Source organism: Schistocerca serialis, chromosome 10, assembly GCF_023864345.2.
Source record: "Schistocerca serialis cubense isolate TAMUIC-IGC-003099 chromosome 10, iqSchSeri2.2, whole genome shotgun sequence".
Classification (NCBI taxonomy): Eukaryota; Metazoa; Arthropoda; class Insecta; order Orthoptera; family Acrididae; genus Schistocerca; species Schistocerca serialis.
Window position 1 is genome coordinate 225,705,320 of NC_064647.1, and position 24,219 is coordinate 225,729,538.

General features: G+C 41.7%; 1 protein-coding gene across 3 annotated transcripts in view; it reads left to right on the forward strand.

Moving 5' to 3' along the window:
• Positions 1 to 24,219, forward strand: part of LOC126424965 (zinc finger and SCAN domain-containing protein 22-like) — an 84,744-nt gene that overhangs the window by 21,914 nt on the left and 38,611 nt on the right. For all 3 annotated transcript variants that reach the window (XM_050087843.1, XM_050087842.1, XM_050087844.1), the window contains exons 4-5: positions 7,517 to 7,573; positions 14,115 to 14,419. In XM_050087843.1, coding sequence (XP_049943800.1) covers positions 7,517 to 7,573; positions 14,115 to 14,419 — 362 coding nt within the window. The remainder of the gene's footprint in view (positions 1 to 7,516; positions 7,574 to 14,114; positions 14,420 to 24,219) is intronic.

A 24,219-nucleotide genomic window follows, 5' to 3' on the forward strand; every position in this document is an offset into this window, starting at 1 on the left:
AAAATTGGCCTCATAGTAAATGAAAACAAAACAAAATATATGGTAATGTCACAATCTGAGGCCAGAAGAACCCTTAAAAACCTAAACATCAATGGGAAATGCTTCAATGGAGTGTCCTCTTTTAATTACTTGGGAGCCCTAATAACAAATGATAACAGTATTGGAAAGGCTATAAGAGAAAGGATACAAGCAGGAAACAGAGCTTACTTTGCAAATATGCAGCTTTTCAAAAATAGCCTTGTTACAAGAAAAACTAAACTGCTAATATATAATTCCCTAGTCCGCCCAGTTATCACATACGGCTCAGAGGTATGGACGTTGACAGAACACGATAAAAATGCTCTAAGAAGCATTGAGCGGAAAATACTACGCAAAATCTATGGGCCAATAAGGGAGGAAGAAGGCTGGAGAATACGCTACAATGCCAAATTACAAGAGTTAATACAAGGCAGGGACATAGTAAAATTTGTGAAATCACAGCGAATACGATGGCTAGGACACTTGGAGAGAATGGCAGAGGATAGAATTCCAAAGAAAATGATGAAAGGTATGATCCATTCAGTTAGGCGAAAAGGGAGACCTAGAAGAAGATGGATCGATGAGGTAATAATGGATATCACCAATATGGGAGTCCGGGGATGGAAAAGAGCAGCAAATAACCGAGAAGTGTGGAGGAAGATTGTTGAAGAAGCCAAGGCTCACCAAGGGCTGTAGAGCTACTGAAGAAGAAGAAGAACTATGGAAGAGTTACAACTATTGGTTTATATAGGAGCACTCACTACACTAAATATACACACTAGGCAGAGATCAGAACCAACCAACACACAGAAGAAACCCACGAAACCAGCATGGCAACACAGGCTACAGATCAGAATAGAAAAACTGAGAAAAGACATCTGGCAGCTAACACAATTTATAAGAAATGAAATGAAATGTCAGAAAAAAAAAAAAAAAAAAAAAAAAACGAAAAAGGTTAGGTAAAATCTCACAACAAGAAGCGATAGAGCAATTAGATGAAAAGAAGCAGAAATTACAAGCATTGGCCAAACGACTTAGAAGATACAAAAAAAGTGAAAATAGAAGGAAACAAAACCAAACATTCAACAAAAACCAAAAGAAATTTTACCAGACAATAGATAACACACACATTAAAACAGACAATCCACCAAACATAACAGACATGGAACACTTCGGAGCAACATATGGTCAAACCCGGTACAACATAACAGGCATGCATGGTGGATACAAGCAGAAACAGACACATACAAGATGATACCACAAATGCCTGAAGTGATAATTTTGCAACATGAAGTCACCCGAGCAATTAATTCCACTCACAATTGGAAAGCCCCTGGAAAAGATAAAATAGCAAATTTCTGGCTAAAGAAGTTCACCTCAACACATTCACATCTAACTAAATTATTTAACAGTTACATTGCAGACCCATATACATTCCCTGATACACTTACACATGGAATAACTTATCAGAAACCTAAAGATCAAGCAGACACAGCAAACCCAGCTAAATATCGCCCCATAACATGCCTACCAACAATATACAAAATATTAACTTCAGTCATTACACAGAAATTAATGACACATACAACACAGAACAAAATTATAAATGAAGAACAAAAACGCTGTTGCAAAGCAGCACGAGGATGTAAAGAGCAACTGATAATAGATGCAGAGGTGACATATCAAGCTAAAACTAAACAAAGGTCGCTACACTACGCATACATTGATTACCAAAAAACTTTTGATAGTGTACCCCACTCATGGTTACTACAAATATTGGAAATATACAAAGTAGATCCTAAATTGATACAGTTCCTAAACATAGTAATCAAAAATTGGAAAACCACACTTAATATCCAAACAAATTCAAATAATATCACATCACAGCCAATACAGATTAAGTGTGGAATATACCAAGGAGACTCATTAAGTCCTTTCTTGTTCTGCCTTGCTCCGAACCCACTATCCAACATGCTAAATAATACAAATTATGGATCAATATTACTGGAACATACCAACACAAAATCACACATTTGCTATACATGGATGATCTAAAACTACTTGCAGCAACAAATCAACAACTCAACCAATTACTAAAGATAACAGAAGTATTCAGCAATGATATAAATATGGCTTTTGGAACAGACAAATGTAAGAAAAATAGCATTATCAAGGGAAAACACACTAAACAAGAAGATTACATATTGGATAACCACAGTGACTGCATAGAAGTGATGGAAATAACAGATACCTATAAATATCTAGGATACAGACAAAAAATAGGAATAGATAATACAAATATTAAAGAAGAACTAAAAGAAAAATATAGACAAAGACTAACAAAAATACTGAAAACAGAATTGACAGCAAGAAACAAGACAAAAGCTATAAATACTTATGCTATACCAATATTGACCTACCCATTTGGAGTAGTGAAATGGAGTAACACAGACCTAGAAGCACTCAATACACTTACACGATCACAATGCCACAAATATAGAATAATCACATACATTCAGCAACAGAAAGATTCACATTAAGCAGAAAGGAAGGAGGAAGGGGATTTATCGAAATAAAAAACCTACATTATGGACAGGTAGACAATTTAAGAAAATTCTTTCTAGAACGAGCAGAAACTAGCAAAATACACAAAGCAGTCACTCATATAAATACATCGGCTACACTACTGCAATTTCATAACCATTTCTACAACCCTTTAGATCACATAACATCAACAGATACGAAGAAAGTAAATTGGAAAAAGAAAACACTACATGGCAAGCACCCGTATCATCTAACACAGCCACACATCGATCAAGACGCATCCAACACATGGCTAAGAAAAGGCAATATATACAGTGAGACGGAAGGATTCTTGATTGCAATACAGGATCAAACAATAAACACCTGATATTACAGCAAGCATATTATTAAAGATCCCAATACCACAACAGATAAATGCAGACTTTGCAAACAACAAATACAAACAATAGATCACATCACAAGCGGATGTACAATACTAGCAAATACAGAACACCCCAGAATACATGACACTGTAGCAAAAATAATACATCAGCAGCTTGCCTTACAACATAAACTTATAAAACAACACGTTCCCACATACAAGTATGCACCACAAAATGTATTGGAGAATGATGAATACAAATTATACTGGAACAGAACCATTATAACAGATAAAACAACACCACATAACAAACCTGACATCATACTCACCAATAAAAAGAAGAAATTAACACAACTAATTGAAATATCCATACCCAATACAACAAATATACAAAAGAAAAAAGGAGAAAAAATTGAAAAATACATCCAACTGGCTGAGGAAGTCAAGGACATGAGGCATCAGGATAAAGTTGACATTATACCGATTATACTATCAACTACAGGAGTCATACCACACAATATCCACCAGTACATCAATGCAATACAGCTACATCCAAACTTATATATACAACTACAGAAATCCGTAATTATTGATACATGTTCAATTACCGGAAAGTTCCTAAATGCAATATAACATATAACGTTCAGTTAAAAGGAAGTCACGCTTGATCAAGGTCCGCGTCACTTTCCATTTTTGACCAGACATAACGTCTGAGAAAAGAAAGGAATAATAATAAAAATAAAAGAGAATACATAATTTGTAATCCCCACAACAAGAGATTTCCAGATGAAATACTTCCTTTTGCTTGGACTTCAAAGGTCTTTTTTTTTTTTTCTAAAATAGCCTTTCATCTTTTATTCTTTTGTGATCTTCAAATTTCCAGCAAATGATTAGTTTCTGTTGAGGTATGGCAGCATTTTCTTGCCAGTGAAAGATTGCTTCTCTGGTTTGTGGTGTTCCTCAACATTTTTTTTTAATTGACCCAGCCAGTTTAACAGTTCGAAAATCTGCGGAATGGTACTTTTGAAGCTGTAGCATATAAGCCCTGATAAGAATTTTGAAGAGCCCTTTTATGTGCATTCATAGCTGTGTAACCTATATTTGACAACACAAGGAACTGGTGTGGTATTTGCAGCAGAAGTAATAGAACTAAAATTAACTTTATCCACACATTTCAGAAAGATTCTCTGCATGGTGGCTGATGGTGGGAGTAGCTGAGTCAATAGAAATCAAATGACATTGGCCAGTATACAGTATATTTCTTTCTGATTGCTGTGAAAGGTAGCTAGCAGACAATTTTATGTTTAGGGTGACTATGTCTACAAAAGCAGAAGTGATACACGGAATTAACAATCACTGAAACACAGTGTGTAATTGAATTATTTGTTGACATGTTGCATACTGTGCCAGATGCTGTGCAGTACGTAACCTGAACTGGATACAATTAGCTATGAAATAGCATTTATTACTTAACTTCACATTTTCACATTTTGAGCCTAAATTCACATTTGTATTCACATTTATCACAAATGTAAATTTTTTCCTCTTCATGAACATGTCCCAATTATCAAACTGTTTAAGAACGCTATATTTTCTGCAACACCGACCACAGGTACTTATATATTACTTATAACTTTATCAAAGAGGGAAATTTGAAATACAGGAGTTGGCCTTTTTTTTACATGCTATCCAGGGGAAACTGAGAATGTTTTCATTGTCGGGAAGTATGATGGAGTTACCAGCTGATAGTAATCAGTGTGCATATTTGTTTGTTTTTCTCAGGTGCAACAGAAAAAATTTAAGTCACTATATAATTTGAAGAAATCTGATCAAAATTAAAACTAATAGAATTAAAACAAATAGCATAAATGATTTCAGGTAATAAATTGAGTGGCCAGAACATCAAGAGAAATGTCCAATTTGGAGATGTGACACATATGATGGTCAAATGTTGTGGCTAGAGTGTAAATGCAATATCTGAGAATTCTGTTACGGTTGGGTGTATAGTGTACAGAGCAGCATGTCATGAGTTAACTGATTTTGAATGTAGGATAACAATGATCGCAATAAAAAGAGGATATAAAATGCAGACAAGCGATAACAAGAAAAACTTTTCTGAAAATGTGAGGTATGTTAAACTTCTATGTAAATTAAGTATTACGAAGTCTTATCTGAAAGTATTTGTCTGGCTTGTAGCCTTAACTGGGAGTAAAACATGGATGGTACACAGTGTTGATAGATTTGCGAGAAGCATTTGACACAGTGCCCCAATACAAGCTGCTGATGAAGTTCCGAACATATGGTTTACGTTTCCATACATGTGAGTGGCCCAAATACTTCTTCAGTAATAGAACCCAGTATGTTGTCGTCAACTTCAGGTGTTCATCAGAAAGAAAAGTATCATCAGGATTGCCCCAGGGATGTTTGATAGAATCAGTCATACTATCTATATTCACAAATGATCTGGCAGACAGGGTACGCTACAATCTATGTCTGTTTGCTGATGGTGATGTGTTGTACATGGATGTGTTATTATTCAGTGACTGTGGTGGGGTAGGGGATGAGTTAAACAGAATTTTTAATTGGTATGATGAACAGTAGCTTGCTGTAAATGTAAAAAAGAAATGTAAGTTAATGCGAATGAGTAGGGATAAGAATCATGTGATGTTCAAATACACCATCAGTTGTCTGCTGCTTGACACAGTCACATTGATTAAATATCTAAGTGTAATGTATCAGAGCAATATGAAATGTAACGAGCAAGTCAGATTGGTAGTATGGGAGAACTTTGAGGGACATTAGCTCATCAGTGATGCAGCAAAGAAGTAATATACAGTTAGTATAAATACAATGGCAGTGCATAATGCACTGATGTCTTGTGTACCTGTTATCATAGAGTTTTTTTTTTTCTTTTCCTTTTTTTCATGTGCCTTTGATCCATTCAGTGAAAATTTCACCATGGATGTGAAACATGTCAAGATTATCATCATATAGATTACTCGATAAATGCTATGATGGTGCAAATAACACAGTAAATTATTGTCTTCACTCTTCAAAAGTGACAAATTTAGATCAGTTTAAAAGAGAGAGTTGTTTTCATACTACGGGTCACTCAGTTCAGGTATACATTAAAAATACTTACACACACTACACAGTTTCTGTAAATGAAAGTAACATGATCTAAATTAAATATTTGCACTAACATTGACAAATTGTCATCTTCACACTTCAGTAGTGATACGTTCAAAACAGTTTTGGTAGCTATAGTTCTTGTCAAACTATTGGGCAATGAATTCTGCAATATGTGTATATTAAAAATACATTTCTTCACTACACAATGACTGAAAATGTTCCAATCTGAATGAAATATTTGTATTAACATTTGACAGTCACAGAACTGTTTAGCTGTGTCTTATCTTAAGTGAACTCTCTTTCAAAAATTCCTCGAAAGAGTGAGTCCGCAGAAACTAGTATGACTTTGTTTTGAAAAGGAATTCAGTATTTTGTAAGTTTTTAAACTCTGGGGGGGATAAGGTTGAACATTTTTGCACCAGTGTACTTAGCACTTCCACCCACCAGGTACAGATTTTATGATTGGTAGTGTATGTCATTATTATGGCTAGTGCCATGCATGTCAACTGCTGAGTTGTTTTTTGAGAATGGGATACTTTATACAGGGTGTTACAAAAAGGTACGGCCAAACTTTCAGGAAACATTCCTCACACACAAATAAAGAAAAGATGTTATGTGGACATGTGTCCGGAAACACTTAATTTCCATGTTTGAGCTCATTTTAGTGTCGTCAGTATGTACTGTACTTCCTCGATTCACTGCCATGATTTCATGCGGGATACTCTACCTGTGCTGCTAGAACATGTGCCTTTACAAGTACGACACAACATGTGGTTCATGCACGATGGAGCTCCTGCACATTTCAGTCGAAGTGTTCGTACGCTTCTCAACAACAGATTTGGTGACCAATGAATTGGTAGAGGCGGACCAATTCCATGGCCTCCACGTTCACCTGACCCCAACCCTCTTGACTTTCATTTATGGGGGCATTTAAAAGCTTGTCTACGCAACCCCGGTACTAAATGTAGAGACTCTTCGTGCTTGTATTGTGGATGGCTGTGAAACAATACGCCATTCTCCAGGGCTGCATCAGCGCATCTGGGATTCCATGCGACGGAGGTGGATGCATGTATCCTCGCTAATGGAGGACATTTTGAACATTTCCTGTAACAAAGTGTTTGAAGTCATGCTGGTATGTTCTGTTGCTGTATGCTTCCATTCCATAATTAATGTGATTTGAAGAGAAGTAATAAAATGAGCTCTAACATGAAAAGTAAGCATTTCCGGACACATGTTGACATAACATATTTTCTTTCTTTGTGTGTGAGGAATGTTTCCTGAAAGTTTGGCCGTACCTTTTTGTAACACCCGGTATTAAAAAAATGCATGTTGGAGGAAAAAATATGTTGAGTAGCAGCAGTAAGTATTCCATGTGCTGTTTTTTCTGTTGAATTATGTTGCTTCCATTATTTGGTACAGCAATTTGAAAACTGTGACTAAAGTGATTTGGTTTTGTTACAGGAAATAATGAGTGCAGATGGAGAAGAATTCATCTGGGATCCTGAAGAAGATGTATCGGTACGTATTCTTGGCTCTTTAAGTTTGCAAAATAAAGTAGTATTTAGTTTTCATCCCTTTCTTTTAGGAAGAAGGAAAGAACTAACATAAATAAGCCAGCTTAGTATACCAAAGTTCAGAGACTACAGAGTTGTAGGGATAGACTGAAGGAGCACTGAAGCTCATATTTAGCCAGAGGATATTGGTAATTACTTTCCAATGAAGACTGCTTTAGATGTTTGTGCTACAGTAAATCTATGGCAGTATAGTGCGCAATTCATTGCTGTTATAGTGAGCTTTGGAACTACTGTTTCTCATACCACCATCACAATCCTCTTCATAATTTTAATCTGCCCATATTTGCTAGTGCAGAATGAAGATTTCTGGAATCTGCTGGCTAATCAAAGTATCACTGAAACACAGTTTTGAACAGCATACATCAGTAATTAGTGTTTCGACTATTTAAATCATTGATTCATTCATTCACTTGCACAATGTTCTACAACTTGCATCATGAAGGAGAGCCTTACAGATGTAGAAAAATTCAAGGTATAAATTAACAGGGATAGGGCATAATATACCAACAACCAATTATAGTCATGTACTCATATTGATGATAATGGGAATTACTAATAGATTAACATACTAATTACTAATCGATTAATATAATAAGAAAAAATATCTGCTTTTAAGTATTATTACTCATAAGGAAACATCACCAACACGACATCACATTTTAAAGAGAAAAAATCCTGCTTGCAAGATATCTGCCCCAGCATTTGATACCTCACAGAATTTTGGGCCATGATTCTGATAGTACACAGTTATGATCTTTTGAAAGATCAGCTTTTAATGTTTAATCCACACCAGTAGTTCGTTACTCATTCTGCCCCACTGCAGCCATCTAATGTCTGAGCACAAAGTACTATACAGTGTACTAAGTGGTTTGTGGATTACTCTTTCGATATTGGCAACTGCATTGTTCATTGTGTCAAAGTGCATAATTTCTAACCTGTAGCTTTGCCTCGAACATTTTTATGTTGCATTATTTTCTTTGTATTAGAAAGGTGGCACTATTAAAAGTAAAGTACATTTGCAGGACATGCGTTCTTCTTCAGTGTGATTGGCATAATTAAATTGTAAGTCAAAAACCATTAATTTCACTTCACAATCATTCTTCAGTTGCTTAGGTTTACTCATTTTGATCTTGAGGAATGTACATAGCTGCAGAATATCAATAAGAGAATACTATTAAAATAATATTGAACATATATGTCATTGAGGTTTCATATTAAGAGGGCAAATCAAATGTAAATGGGATTTTTATTCCTGGGCATTGACAGTTGGTAGAATCAGGAATGCTCACAATGTCGGAGCAACAGGTGCACACCTCCCCTGCACAATGCACAGTTATAAAATTTCTTTCTCATGAAGGAGTTCAAGCTACGGAAATTTCCCAGAGATTGACTGCACAGTTCGACGATCAAACATTGTCAGTGACGCGTGTGTTTACCTGGCATAAAAAGTTCAAGGAAGGGCGACAATGTGTGGGTAATTAGCATCACAATTGCCATCCTCAGACCAGCATTACAGACAAAAACATTCGTGCAATTTGAGACATTCTTGAAGGTGATCAACGGACGATAGTATCAGAAATCGCAGAACAGGTCAGAATAAGTTATGGAAGCTGCCAAACAATCATCACAAATGATCTACAGTTTCGTAAAGTGTATTCCAGGTTGTTCTTGTTCCCTCACCTTTTGGCCAAAAACCAGAAGTTGAGACATTTGGGGGTCTGTCAGGTGTTTACAGAAGGGTTTGTGAAAGAAGATGGACCATTTTTGAGTCTTTTCGTCACCTGCAATGAAATGTGGATCCACCACTACACTTCCAAATCCAAAGAAGCTAGTAAGGAGTGGCAGAGGAAAAGGGAGGCAACCCAAGTGAAAGCCAAGACTTGATTCTCAGCATATAAGGTTCTTTCAGCTGTTTTCTTTGATTGGCAAAGCATTTTGCTCATTGATTTTTTTGCATAAGCAACACACAATCAGTGCTGCGTACTACTTCAAGGTGTTGGAGAAGGTGCCGCAGAAGGTGAGATCAACTGATTCGCCAGATCGTCCTCCGCTACGACAATGCCAGATCTAACAGTTTCCAAACTACAAGAAATGCACTGGACTCAGCTTGATCATCCTCCTTATAGCCCTGTAATTTCCATTTGTTTGGACAGCTTAAAGAAGTTTTAGTAGGGCAACGATTTGAAGGTGATGAGGGCGTGGAGGAATTTGTGCGCAGTTGGCTTCTGATGCAACCAGCTTTATTCTACAATGCTGTGATAAAAAATGTTCCTTCTTGCTGGGAAAAATGTACTTCTAAAGCAGGAAACTATATTTCCTGCTATACAGTAGAGCGTCGATTATCTGAACGTCGGTCAACCGAACGACCGCTTAACCGAACTGTGTACTCACTCGCATCTGTTACTCTCCCACCCTACCGTCCATCATCCCCCTCACTCCCAAACCAAGTTTCCCACAGTAGTCGCCGCACTGGGCCACAGCTGGCGGAACATTGCTTCTAATGGGGCCTCCACAAGGCGCTGTTGACCGGCCGAGCCTCCAGTCACTGTGTTTCAACAATCAGCACACTTCTGTCGGCTTGGCACTGGCAGTGGAAGTAGCGACAGTATCAAAGCTGTTCACAGCGCCTGCTGCGAGTTGAGGCGTGCCACCCTGCGCCCCCCAAGAAGAGCTTCTCACGGTGCAGACAGTCACCTTCTGTTCTCTGTTACTACCATTTGCGTGCTGCTGCGTGAAGAAGTGAACTTGACGATACAAAATGCTTAAACGTAAATGTGTTGTCCTTTCTATGAGGGACAAGTACGAGATTATTAAAAGGTTAGAAGAAGGTGAATCTGCAACCACTTTATCCAATGAGTACAGGGTGTGCCACATTCTGTATATTCCTACTGAAGTTGCCTTTGTATGTTACTTTGTAATACTAAAAGAGATGCCTGTTTTTATGAATAAATTTACTGTACAGTACTTCTTTTTGGCAAATAAACATGTACAGTTCGATTATCGCCGGCCGGAGTGGCCGTGCGGTTATAGGCGCTACAGTCTGGAACTGAGCGACCGCTATGGTCGCAGATTCGAATCCTGCCTCGGGCATGGATGTGTGTGATGTCCTTAGGTTAGTTAGGTTTAATTAGTTCTAAGTTCTAGGCGACTGATGACCTGAGAAGTTAAGTTGCATAGTGCTCAGAGCCATTTGAACCATTTGTTCGATTATCCGAACAAACCAGTTTTCCGAACACCCATGTCCCCCAATTACATCCGATAATCGACGCTCTATTGTATTTTCAATTTTTAAATAAAATTCCTTTTATATTTGATTCAACATCATACATACTCATGTTATTTAAACAATAGAAAACCAGAATGGAATGTAGTAATATTATGAAAAGGATAATTCCTACTCACCATATAGCGGAGATGTTGATTAGCTGATAGGCACAACAAAAAGACTGTTAGAAAGAGAGCTTTCAGTCAACAAGGCCATCATCAAAAATTAACGACACACACACACACACACACACACACACACACACACTCTCTCACTCACTCACACAAATGCAACTAACACACACACGGCCATAGTCTGTGGCAGCTAAGCCAGAGTGCGAACAGCAGCGCATGATGGTGGGAGAACAGTGAGGATAAGGGTGAGGCTGGGGTGGGGAGGAGAGGGATAGCAGGATAGGGATGGGGGTTGTAAAACACTGCTTGTGGGATCGTACAGTGACGAGGCGGAGAGAAGGTAGGGCAGCTACGTGCAGTTGGGAGGTTAGCCGAAGGGAGGGGGAAAAGGGGGGGAGAGTGGAAAAGGACAGATTTAGAAAGACTGATGGTGTGTTGGTGGAATAGAGAGCTATGTAGTGCTGGAATGGGAATGGGAATGGGAAAGGGCCTAGTTGGGTAAGGGCAATGACTAACGAAGGTTGAGGCCAGTAGGGTTATGAGAATGTAGGATATACTGCAGGGAGAGTTCCCAAGTGCGCAGTTCAGAAAAGCTGGTGTTGGTGGGAAGCATCCAGATGGTACAGCCTGTGAAGCAGTCATTGAAGTGAAGAATGCCGTGTTGGGCAGTGTGCTCAGCAACAGTGCTGTCTAGCTGCTTCTTGGCCACAGTATTTGGTGGCCATTCATCCAGACAGACGGCTTGTTGGTTGTCATGCCCATGCAGAATGCATCATGGTGGTTATAGTTAGCTTGTAGATCATGACTGGCTTCACTGGTAGTCCTGCCTTTGATGGGATATGTGACATTTGTGACTGGACTTAAGTAGGAGGTAGTGATGGGGGATTTATGGGACAGATCTTGCATTTAGGTATGTTACAGAGATATGAGCAATGAAACAAGGGGTTGGAAGCAGGTGTTGTGTATGGATGGACAAGGATATTGTGTAGGTTCAGTGGGCAGTGAAATATCACTGTGGGAAGGGTGGAAAAGATAGTGGATAGGATATTTCTCATTTCAGGGCACGGCGAGAGGTAGTCGAAACTCTGGCTAAGAATGTAATTCAGTTGCTACAGTCTGGGTGGTACTGAGTCAAGATGGGAATGCTCTTCTGTGGCCAGACAGTGGAACTTTGGGTAGTCATGGTTGGTGATCTGCAAGGTAAAGCATGGAAGTATGTTTTTGTACAGAGTCGGACGGGTAATTATGGTCTGTGAAGTCCTCAGTGAGACCATCGGTATATTTCAAGAGGGTCCACTCGTCACTGCAGATGCGACGGCCACGGTGGCTAGGCTGTATGGAAGGGGCTTCTTAGTATGGAATAGGTGGCAGCTGTGAAAGTGAAGGTATTGCTGGTGGTCGGTAGGTTTCACAGCTGCCACCTGTTCCATACTAAGAAGCCCCTTCCATACAGCCTAGCCACCGTGGCCGTCGCATCTGCAGTGACAAGGGGACCCTCTCGAAATATACCGTTGGTCTCACTGAGGACTTCACAGACCATAATTACCCATCCGACCCTGTACAAAAACATGGGTGGCTGTAGTGGGGCAGAGGGAGTGACAAACAACCTGTGCACACAAAAATTTAAAAGCTGTACTTTCAGAAGTTCATAACTGGGTACTATCAAAATTACAGCCCAGTGACTGACTGTCTGTCTGGCATTAAACTCATAACCCAGACACTACAGAAAAGAAAAGTTGCTACAAAATGGGTTTCTCATCATCTGAAAGAAGAGCAAAAACCAAATCGCAAGAGAATTGCCCAACAATTGCTTCAGCGCTACAAGACAGAGAAGATCAGTTTTTAAACACAACTGTTGCCATAGATGAAATATAGTTTGGGACATCAAGCACAAAGGGACGCGGTAACTGTAATGTCATTGGTTTGAATGTCATAAGAGGAACTTTTTACCATTATTGTATGTCTATATTTATGTGAACAGATAGAAATGTTTATTAATAAGTATTGAATCATAATTTTTTTAAATAAAAATAACATCTTTCTATTTTCATTTATCAATCGCATGAAAATAAATGAAACTTTGATAGACATGCGAAATGCCTTATTATGTAATGAAATGGCTATACAGATTAATAATACTGTTCTCTATAAATAAGAAAGTATTTTAATTTCTATTTGATATTTCACATTTTTGTATTAAATTTTCATGCAGTTATTAATAAGACCAAAAATGCTATTTTTGTTCAAAAGTTGTGATATGAGGTGTATTAATTAAAATTTTCATTTGTTAATAAATATGGGATTTGAGTAAACGTTAAGAAATATCTAATAACAATATTTGAACCACTGACTTCCAGGTTACCAGACTTTTACTTATTGATACCAGCATTGCAGAACACTGCTTGCATTACATCATCACTATCAAAGTGAAGTCCTCAAAGGTGTTCTTTAAGTTTTGGAAACAAATGAAAATTGGATGGGACCAAGTTGGGACTGTGTGGAGGATGACTGACGAAAGTGAACCCGAGGTGTCAGATTGTTGCAGATGTTGCAGTGCTCGTGTGTGGTCTTGGTGTTACTGTGCTTAAGGAGAGGGTGCTCCACGCATGGACAAACTCTTTGAATTCGAAATTTGATTATAGCATGCTGTTCTCTACATACTGGCATAGTTGCATTACACAGTGCCATGTTACATGCTACAATACATATCACTCTTGCGACAGTGGGCTGCAAATAAGTAGACGTGAAGAGTACAGATGAAGAATGTTAATAACTTCTATTTTATTTAAAACAGAAGAGTTGTCACTTAAGAAATTTGGAGCCATTACTTTTCGGCACATCCTCGTTATATATTCTTCTCCGAGTCTGAGATATTTGGTCTGTTTTGTAGATTTAGCACACCAGATGAAATAGTCTTGTCACGGCTGTCTCTATGACGTATCTCGATAGTCCTGAGGGAATGTAATGTGCACCAGGGTCTTTATTTTTATTTAAGCTTTACTCCTTAAATTATTCAATTAGTATTAAAAATATCTGTAATACAGCCCTCGACAAGATGTCTCTGAACGGTACGTGTCACATTTCAGCCACCCCACCAATCCCCTACGTCGTCCTCCGGCAGCGGCATGTCCTACGGTTGCGGCTGCTGCGGGCAGCAGTTTGCGCACCTGCGCCAGCTGATGGAGCACATGGCGCAGCACGCGCCGCCGCACAGCCAGGCGGGGGCGGTCGCCGTCTCCGTGTCGCACCAGCTCTCGCAGGCCACCACCTCCGAGCAGCCGCGCTACACCGTCACGCAGCCGGTGCAGCCGCCCCCGCTGTCTGCACTGCCTGTCGCCAGGCCGGTGATACCGCGGCCTGCTGCCACCGTCGTCCCACCCCAGGAGTTCGGGTAAGTACACACTCTGCCTCTAATGTAACATAACTGTGATGTACAGACAGTAGCAGAGCCAAGGTGGGGAAGGTGTAGGCACATTTATTTGGTCCAAGCCTTGTTGACACAAATTTATTATTTAACAATAATTGGTTATACATCCAAGTTAATACAATTAACAGTTTAAAAGGAAATTTTAGCAATATTTTTTTTTAACATTCTCTAGAAGAACATGCAGCCCCACTCTGAAACATTACATAAAGGTACTGTTAGTAAAGGGTATATTATATCATACAATAGTGCAACATGTACAAATATTAACAATTACACCAGAAAAATATTGAACTTGTGATTTGTACTACATGTAAATCAAACCTTAAAAAAATCTAATTTGGCAAGAGTGCAACAAATTCCCTTCTGCCTACACAAATGTCACTTATTTTTCTCTCATTAACATCAGTTCACCTTTTGGACAAATACACAAAATTTCTAAATTATTTTATATCAGTTAAGTAAGCTACAAGACAGAAATAACATTAACGACTGGTGACATGAGTAAACACTGTCAAGTTTTCAATTTCACGACAGTTGTGTTATCTAGCAAAGTTTCATTTAAATACTCGCCCCATGTGTTCCAAAATCAGTTCTGTCAGCCTCGAGAAGAAACACAACTTAATACACAAATTTGACAATATCAAGAAATAGATGGGTTTATCCCAAGCAATATTAGTAGAATTAAGAAATTTGCATTTTAAATGCACTAATTTTAACAAAATCTAATGTAATAATAATTTCGACAGAACTTTCATAAAATGATCAATGATAGTGGATACCGTGCCATACACTATGAAACAAATTAAGAATTGTTCACAGTAGACACCTGCCACATGATGATATTCTGAAGTATTTCAAATCACAAAATGTTGGCTACAAGTACCAACCTCATAATAAAGTAATGATCATTAAATATAATAAAAGTATATAAAAATTTCGGCCTTAGCCAGGTGACGAGAACCACACCAATGTAGTTTCCTGTTACACTCGAGTGCTAGGCCCAACAAACAACAGCTGGTCATGAAGAATCACGCTAAGCAAGCAAGCATTCCGTCCTCCCCACATGCTCACAAACAGCCACACTCATTGCAGTCCTTAATTGGTAGGCACCAGTTGACTCCCCACCGCTTCCGTCCTGTCCCATCTCCCGACTGAGCCGTCCTCCAAAACTCTTGCTTCGCGCACCAGCACCAACAACGCTTTGCAATCACGCCCCCTATCGCTGCGGCGAAAACAAGTGAAATAATGTCGCGGGTAAATCAAATGAGCTGAGCTATGACATGGCTCACTAACATTTATTGGATCTGCAGATGACATACATTGAATGGATTAAGTTAAATTTGTATCACAAGCACAGAAAATTACACATATGTTTAATAACAAGCACTTAATAGATTCTAATTTTATACATCAACATTATAGGCATATATCATTTTGTACACCATATTAAACTGTATTTTTTTTTATGCTGTAGTCCATCATTTGTTCTCCTCCTTCCTCTGCTTCTTCTGTTATGGCTTCTGTAAGCCCCTTCATGGACTGCGTTTTCCTCTCCTTTGCAAAACACTCGTTCGACCTATACTTGAATATTGCTCGTCAGTCTTGGATCCGTACTAGGTACGACTGACAGAGGAAATAGAGAAGATCCAAAAGGGAGCAACACGTTTCATTACAGGTTCATTTAGCAAGCGTGAAAGCGTTACAGAGATGCTCAGCCAACTACAGTGGCAGACACTGCAAGAGATGTGTACTGCGTCACACTGTAGTTTACTGTTAAAGTTCCGGGAGCATACGTTCCTTAAAGACTTAATCAGTATATTACTCTCTCCTATGTATATCTTGCGGAAAGAGCATGAAGGTAAAATTAAAGAGATTCGAGTCCACACAGAGGCTTACCAGCAATTGTTGGTAGTGAGAATTTTTGGGAGTACAGATGTAGATGTAGACGCAGATGATTCAAACTTTATGACTACCTCTAGTAAATATCTCGACACCTGATGCGAGGCCTTTCTCTTCTTGTCTCCTGCACTTCTTCCAAGATCTTCATATTTGTTATCTCTGGCCTGCTCCACAGCTGACACTCTATCCTCTACTTTATCCTCCCGTCATCAATCTCTGGCATAATGCTCAAGGTGAATTTCCTTCTCCAATATTCCTTTCTTTCCACCTTAATCTCCAGTCTCGAATAATCCTTCCAGAGTTAAACACCCCACGTGGTTCCTGTCAGTTGTACCCCATATGCTCTGCAGCATTCTATCCATATTCATCCAGATTTCATCTCCGGCAGACTTTGCCCTTGCCCATATATGCTATATAAACAGTTTTGTATCGAAAGAAGTAAGAGAGTTTTTTTAAGATCTTTTTATTGCTTATTTCTGTCAAGTGTTGGGGCACCAGGGTTATCTGGTGTAGGTATTTGGGTTTCCAAGTCACGGACAGCTCGAAGGCAGTTTAATCCTTCATTTATTTCTCAGTAATGTATTACAGAAGACTCGTGCCTGCACAAGACAGGCGACGAGTTGTGGGTGACAAATCGTGGTGCGTGACATGTGGATGAGACCTGACCAGCAGTCACAGCTCCCAACACGGATCGATGGTGGGGCGACCTTGTGAGGCAGACATTCGTGGGCTGTCGTGCTTCACTTGGGTCAGCTGTTGGTGAGGCAGCTGGGCCTGGCTAGGTTGTAGGCAAGGCAGGCTGGCAGCACAGTGAATCTGGCTGGGCAGGCCTGAGTTTCGACCCACGGTCCATTGGTGCTGCATCTGGATCTCCAACCAGACAGTCCTCTCAGGATGGCATTTGTACTGTGCCAACCCACAGCGGAAGCCCACACTGCAGTAGAGGCCGAATCCCCAACTCACCCATTGATGCCCCAATGGCTAGTATTTACTGTAACACTCAATAGTTTCAGTAACCCTAATAATAGTTCTGGAAAGCACAGACAGAGATACTGTGGCCATCTGTGCTAAGTTTCTCAGTTGAGGATCTGTGGTCTGAACAGCCCAGTTGAGGTGGTCCCACAGATTCTCAATGGGATTAAATCCTGGGAGTTTGGTGGCTGGAAGAGTACGGTAAACTTGTCCTGGTGCTCTATAAACCGTGCACATACACGGCGAACTGTGTAACGTGTTGCAGTGTCGTGCTGGTTGATGCCGTTATACTGAGAAAAAACACACTACATATAGGAATGAAAACAATCAGTTATTGACAAAATTATTTAATCCTATGAAATAACACTGCATATAGGGATGGACATGTCCACATGAATAGATGCATACTTATAATGATCCATTGTACCTCTCAGAATGAAGAAATCACACAGAGACTGTCACAAAAACATTCCCCAAACCATAACACCCCCTCCTCTGGGCCAGACCCTTATGCCTATTGTTGCAGTGCCATATACACCAACATCCACCTGTCTAACGGAGCATAAAATGTGATTCATCTGAGAAGTCCACCTGTCAGCAGTCAGTGGGCATCCGGTATTGGTGTGCAAATTCCAGCCTTCATCGCTGATGAACGGCAGTCATCTTGGGTGCGTGAACCAGGCACCTGTGCAGAGGCCCATACACAGTAACGTTTGCTGAACGGTCATTAAGGAGACTCTGGTGGTCTCTTGGTTCATATGGCAATCAGTCCCTCAACAGATGCATGTCTACCTTTACACATCTCTGCAGCATTTGTTCACCTCTGTCAATTGCCTGTGGTGCACCACAACTGCCTCAGCACCAGTTTTGGGTAGCACCATTTTGCTGTGCATGGTATACTTTAACCTTGGCAGCATATGAACAGTTTACAAACTTAGCCATATTGCAGATGCTTCCATACTTGTCTCATAAACCTGGACGTCTGATAAATCTCACTGTTTCTACATTACAACTACTGCACTATTTTCCGTGTCACCCTGACCCGCTTTATATACCATCCACTGCTCGTGCTGCCACCTACCATCCGTGAGCAGTTGTTGTATGTTCACGTTGATCATAGCCAACGGTCACATGAATGTAAATGAACAGTGTAATACCAGAGCTACACTTGAATCAACAAAGTAATAGTATAAAATTGGTAAACATGTCAGGTTTGTGTGTTTGTTTTCATCCACATACACCATTATCCCGAAGAGCATTGTGTAGAGAGAAAATAGTTATCTGAACTGGTATGTTTGTTGAACCATATGATGAATGAATGCCCATTCCACATTGCCCTGTTGTTCTCTGCAGTGCTGTGATGTCCGCAGTGTAGTTCAAGCAGTGGTGCAATACCTACTATATAGTTACTGCACTTCAGTGACAGTTGACAGTCTGCACGTTGCGATTGTGGCTCTGACAGTGGAGATATCTACAGACAAACTTGCTGGAATTGTAGCATACAGACAAGCCGGTTTATTTATGCCCCACATTGCAACACAATGTGGCACGTCTATAGGGGAAGTGTGATACAACCTTCACGGCCAGAGTATGAGAGGTAGCAGTAAGGACCAACCATGAGCAGGACAACCATTCAAAATATCTGAAAATGATGACAAATTCAACAGAACTGCTACTAAGAGAAATAGGTTCGAAACAGCAGCACAAATTCAAGCAGAATTGGTAGAAATGAGCAATATAAACATATATGTTACAATGGTAAAAACGAGACTGATTGACCCAGCTTGAAATGATGCATGGCAGTAAGGAAAGCTCTTCTGAAGCCCATTGTTTTTCACTCCCTTTTCCTTTCTTTTTTTGCCTTCTCCTCCCATTCCTCTGATTTGGCATTTGAGGTTCCTCTTTTTTTTCTTCCTCCCTCTGCGCTCCTGAAGGCCGGCTCACGCGTCTAATGTGTAATAGGTGACTGGGTAACACATAATTCTCAGCTCCGGGTCAACAGGTAGAGTTCACACAAACCCCCTGGTACAGGCGAGGCCCAGGGAGGGGTGATTGCCTGAGCTGCAACCTTCCCAAATTGCCAGTTGGTCCCTCTGTTAGGTGTTCGAGAGACGTGACCTGAGATGTGAACAGTCATCCAAGGTAGGTGCATCCCTCGTGAAAGAGGCCCCAGTTGGAAGAAGCGCCCCATCAGAGACACTGGGAATTGTCGGGGATTTTTCTCACAACGAGTCAATCATCTTCCCAATCAACATCTACAAAACGTAAACATAATGAGGCTAATGATTCAAAGACCCCTCCCACTGCACCACGATTCCTCGTGGTCTCACGTACTTAAGACAGTCAGTCCTTTGCCATGGTAAACCCATTTATTATTCAGAAAGGTTTTGATGCAATTGCCGACCCTGTGAATTCCTACTCTCGTAGACTGGCACTTTGCTTTTGGAGACTACTTCTGATTATCAACCACAACAACTGTTTGCCGCCTCGCTTCTCCACGACTACTCTGTTCGTGCCCACCCGCCTCTTTTTCTCACCTTTGATAGAGTGGTGCTTCCATCCGAGGTCAAAGCAGGCTGTGAAATTATCGCAGTCTGGCCGTACATTCCGAACCCGATACGCTGCTACCAGAGTCATTGTTCCAACCACACTAGAATGTCTTGTCTACACACAGCCAAATGTGTAACCTGTGGTAGGGATGCACACATGGGCGATCATTGTAGTTACCCTTTGCTCCGCGAAGGACGTGGCCACGCAGACGTGCGACCTCCAATTCAGTGCCGAGGTTGTGAAATCGCCTAGTGACGAGGAAGCATCGCCATCCCCCCGTACAGCTGTGCAACGAGCTGTCAAACCCTCACCTCAGGGGCAAAGCCACCAGCTACACAACTGGTAGGCCAGAAAGGACAAGAGGAGTACTCCCGTGAAGACTTCCTCTGTCCCTCTAGCCAAACAACACCCGAGTCTTCCTCTGACCAGAAAGGCTCAAAGAAGTCCTCCAAAGGCAAACGGTCTTCTCCTTCACCGACTCGAATATCCTCTTTGACGGTGTCGCCACACGATACCTTAGCCCGGCCAGCCTCCGTGTTGCCGGCGTGTGCCACCGACCGTTTTTCAGTCTTGAACTCCACAGACCGTCTGCACGAGCAAACCGATGCTTCTGATGCCCCCACGAAGCAGGATCCTCATGCTTCTGTGCCTTGTAGTAGCGACTCTTCACAGGCTGTCACTTGGCAGCCGCCAAGCTGACACCCCTACATCTCTTCCTCATCGGGACTCTCCTTCAATGGAACGTTCGCGGCCTTCAGTCCCACAAGGAGGATTTACGGCTGCTTTTAGCATCGCAGCGTCCCATTGTACTCTGCCTCCAGGAAACAAAATTGTGCCTTCACAGCCACTTTGAGCTTTCACATTTCTTACTGGTTCTTTTTGACCTTACCCCTGAGGTCGATATTCCATCTCATTGGAACGTCGTGTTGCTTATTTATGGGATGACATTCGTAGTCAATGCATCTCTCCGTCTACCCATCTTTAAGCTGTTGCAGTCTGCCTTTTTCTTTCCCACCTGACCTTTTCCCTCGCCATTTATGTCCCTCCGTCATTCGATGTCACCGGGACGGACTTCCTTCAGCTTATTGGGGAGCTACCTCCGACATTTTTGCTACTCGGTGACTTTAATGCGCACCATCCCTTTTGGGGTTCTCCCAGGACCTGTCAGAGAGGTGCCCTCTTGGCTGACCTTCTTAACCAACTTAACTTTTTCCACCTTAACACTGAAGCACCCACTTTCCTTTCCTCCACCTACTTTCATTTGGGCCTATCCTTCTGCACTGCCCAGCTTGCTCATTGTCTCGAGTGGTCCATTCTTTCTGACACCTACTTGAGCGACCATTCCCCATGTGCTATCTGTTTGCTGACTTCTACGCCACTTGTTCGCCCACCCAAATGGCAGCTTACTGATGCTGACTGGCAGCTTTACTCCTCGTTGGCGACCTTCGAAGAACAAGATTTCCCCAGTTGTGATGACCAGGTGGAATATCTCACAAACATTATCCTTATTGCTGCAGAACATTCCATTCCTCATACTTCCTCTTTACCACGTTGTGTCCCAGTCCCTTGGTGGACTGAGGCATGCCACAGTGCAATTCACTCGTGGAGACGTGCTCTCCACGTTTCTAATGGTCATTCTAAAATGGCAAACTACATTCATTATAAATAGACGCGTGCATAGTGTCGTCGTGTTCTTTGGGATGCCAAAAGAGCTAGCTGGATTTAATTCACTAGTTCCTTTAACATTTCCACCCCTTCCTCTGTCATGTCCGTACCAGAGAGGGTTGATAGAAGAGATAGAGAAGATCCAACGGAAAGCAGCGCACTTCGTTACAGGATCATTTAGTAATCGCAAAAGCGTTATGGAGATGATAGATACACTCCAGTGGAAGACTCTGCAGGAGAGACGCTCAGTAGCTCGGTACGGGCTTTTGTTAAAGTTTCGAGAACATACCTTCACCGAAGAGTCAAGCAGTATATTGCTCCCTCCTACGTATATCATGCGAAGAGACCATGAGGATAAAATCAGAGAGATTAAAGCCCACACAGAAGCATACCGACAATCCTTCTTTCCACGAACAATACGAGACTGGAATAGAAGGGTGAACTGATAGAGGTACTCAGGGTACCCTCCGCCACACACCGTCATATGACTTGCGGAGTATGGATGTAGATGTAGATGTAGATGTGAGCCAACCTCCGATGGCTCTCTGGGACCAAGATCCATTCCCCAATTTTTGGCCTGACAGTAGCAGACGATGTCATTGTGGACCCTATTGCTATCTCGCAACACCTTAGGTCACCATTTTGCAGACATTTTTAGCTCTTCCCACTATCACCCTGCCTTCCTTGATTGGAAACAAGTGGAGGAGGCTTGGGCGATACCCTTCTCTTCTCTGAATCGTGAGTGCTACAATGCCACCTTTACCATGAGGGAGCTAGATCATGCTCTCAGTTTCTCTCGATCCTCCATTCCAGCACTAGAAGCTGTCCACATTCAGATGTTGCAGTACTTTTCTCTTGCGGGCAAGCACTTTCTGCTTAACACGTACAACCGCATCTGGGCAGAGGGCACATTTCCCAGACACTGGCATGAAGCCACCGTGATACCCATACCTAAGCCTGGCAAAGACAAATCCCTTCCTTCAGGCTACCACCCCACATCTCTTACCAGCTGCGTTTGCAAGGTGATGGAATGCGTGATTCATGCCTGGCTGGTATTGAGGCTCGAGACTCGCAATTTACTGATGAATGCACAGTGTGGATTTTGAGTGCGGGGTTCCTTCAGCCGACCATCTTGTTACTTTGTCCACCCCTGTCATGAATGGTTTTCTGCGGGAATCCCAGACCGTGGCCATGTTTTTCGATTTGGAGAAGGCCTATGACACCTGCTGGAGAACTGGTATCCTCCGTACTCTTTATACGTGGGTCTTCCGTGGCCACCTGCCCTGTTTCCTTCAGGAATTTTTAAAAGACCGAGTTTCTAAGGTGCATCTGAGTTCTGCCTCGTCGGACACCTTTATCCAGGAAAATGGTGCGCCTCAGGGTTCCGTCCTCAGTGTCGTCCTCTTTGCTATCGCCATTAACTCTATAATGGCCTGTCTCCCGCCTGGCATCTCCGGCTCCCTTTTTGTTGATGATTCCGCCATCTATTGCAGTTCTCCACAGACCTGTCTCACTGAGCGGCATCTTCAGCGATGTCTCGATTGTCTTTACTCCTGGGGCATTGACAGTGGCTTTTGCTTTTCCACCGACAAAACCACCTGTATGAAATTCTGGTGACACAATTGGTTTCTACCACCATCTCTACATCTTGGGCCTGTTGCCCTTCCATTCGTTGAAACTACGAAATTCCTGGGGCTCATGCTCAATAGGAAACACTCTCGGTCCTCCCATGTGTCTTAGTTGACAGCTCGTTGTATGCTGTTCCTCAATGTCCTGTGTGCCCTCAATGGTACTTCCTGGGGTGCTGATCGAACCACCCTCCTCTGTTTGTACTGGTCCCTTGTCCATGTGAAACTTGACTACAGGTGCTTTGTTTACGTGTCTGCTTGTCCATCCCTCTTTTGCCCTCTCAACACTGTCCACCATCGTGGCATCCGTTTGGCCACTGGTGCCTCTTACACTAGCCCGGTTGAGAGTCTGTATGCTAAAGCTGCTGAACTACCACTGTCCTACTGCTGTGACTTTTTCTTCAGTAGGTATGCATGCCGTTTCCTGCCATGCATGGCCACCCATCCTATGCCTCCTCCTTCTATGATTCCTTTGTTCGCCAGTATGGGGTGCATCCCTTTTCTCTATTACCTCCTGGAGTTCACTTTCGCCACTCGCTATGGCGGCTTAACTTCACACTACCTGCAACTTTCCTGGTGGTTGTGAACCCTTCCCCACCTTGGCTTTGTGAAGTGGCTCATGTTAACATTTGCTTTCTTTCATTTCCTAAGGATGCTACTCCAGCCTCGCTCTATCGCCTTTAGTTTCACGACCTTCGTATGGAACTTCTCGATCGTACCTTTGTATACACTGATGGCTCTCAGACTGACCGTGGGGCCGGGTGTGCCTTCGTCATTTGCACCCGTGTCTTTCGATATCGACTTCCGGCACACTGCTCAGTATTTACAGCCGAGCTCTTCGCTCTGTATCAGGCCACGGAGTACATCTGTGGGCACAGACTTTTCAGTTGTGTCCTCTCCTCCGACTCACTCAGCACCCTTCAAAGTGTATGTGCGCTGTACACCACCCATTCCTTAGTGCAACGGGTCCAGGAGAACTGTCACTTGCTCACTTTTGGTGGAGCCAGTGTGATGTGTGTGTGGGTTGCTGGTAATGTCAGTCTGCCAGGA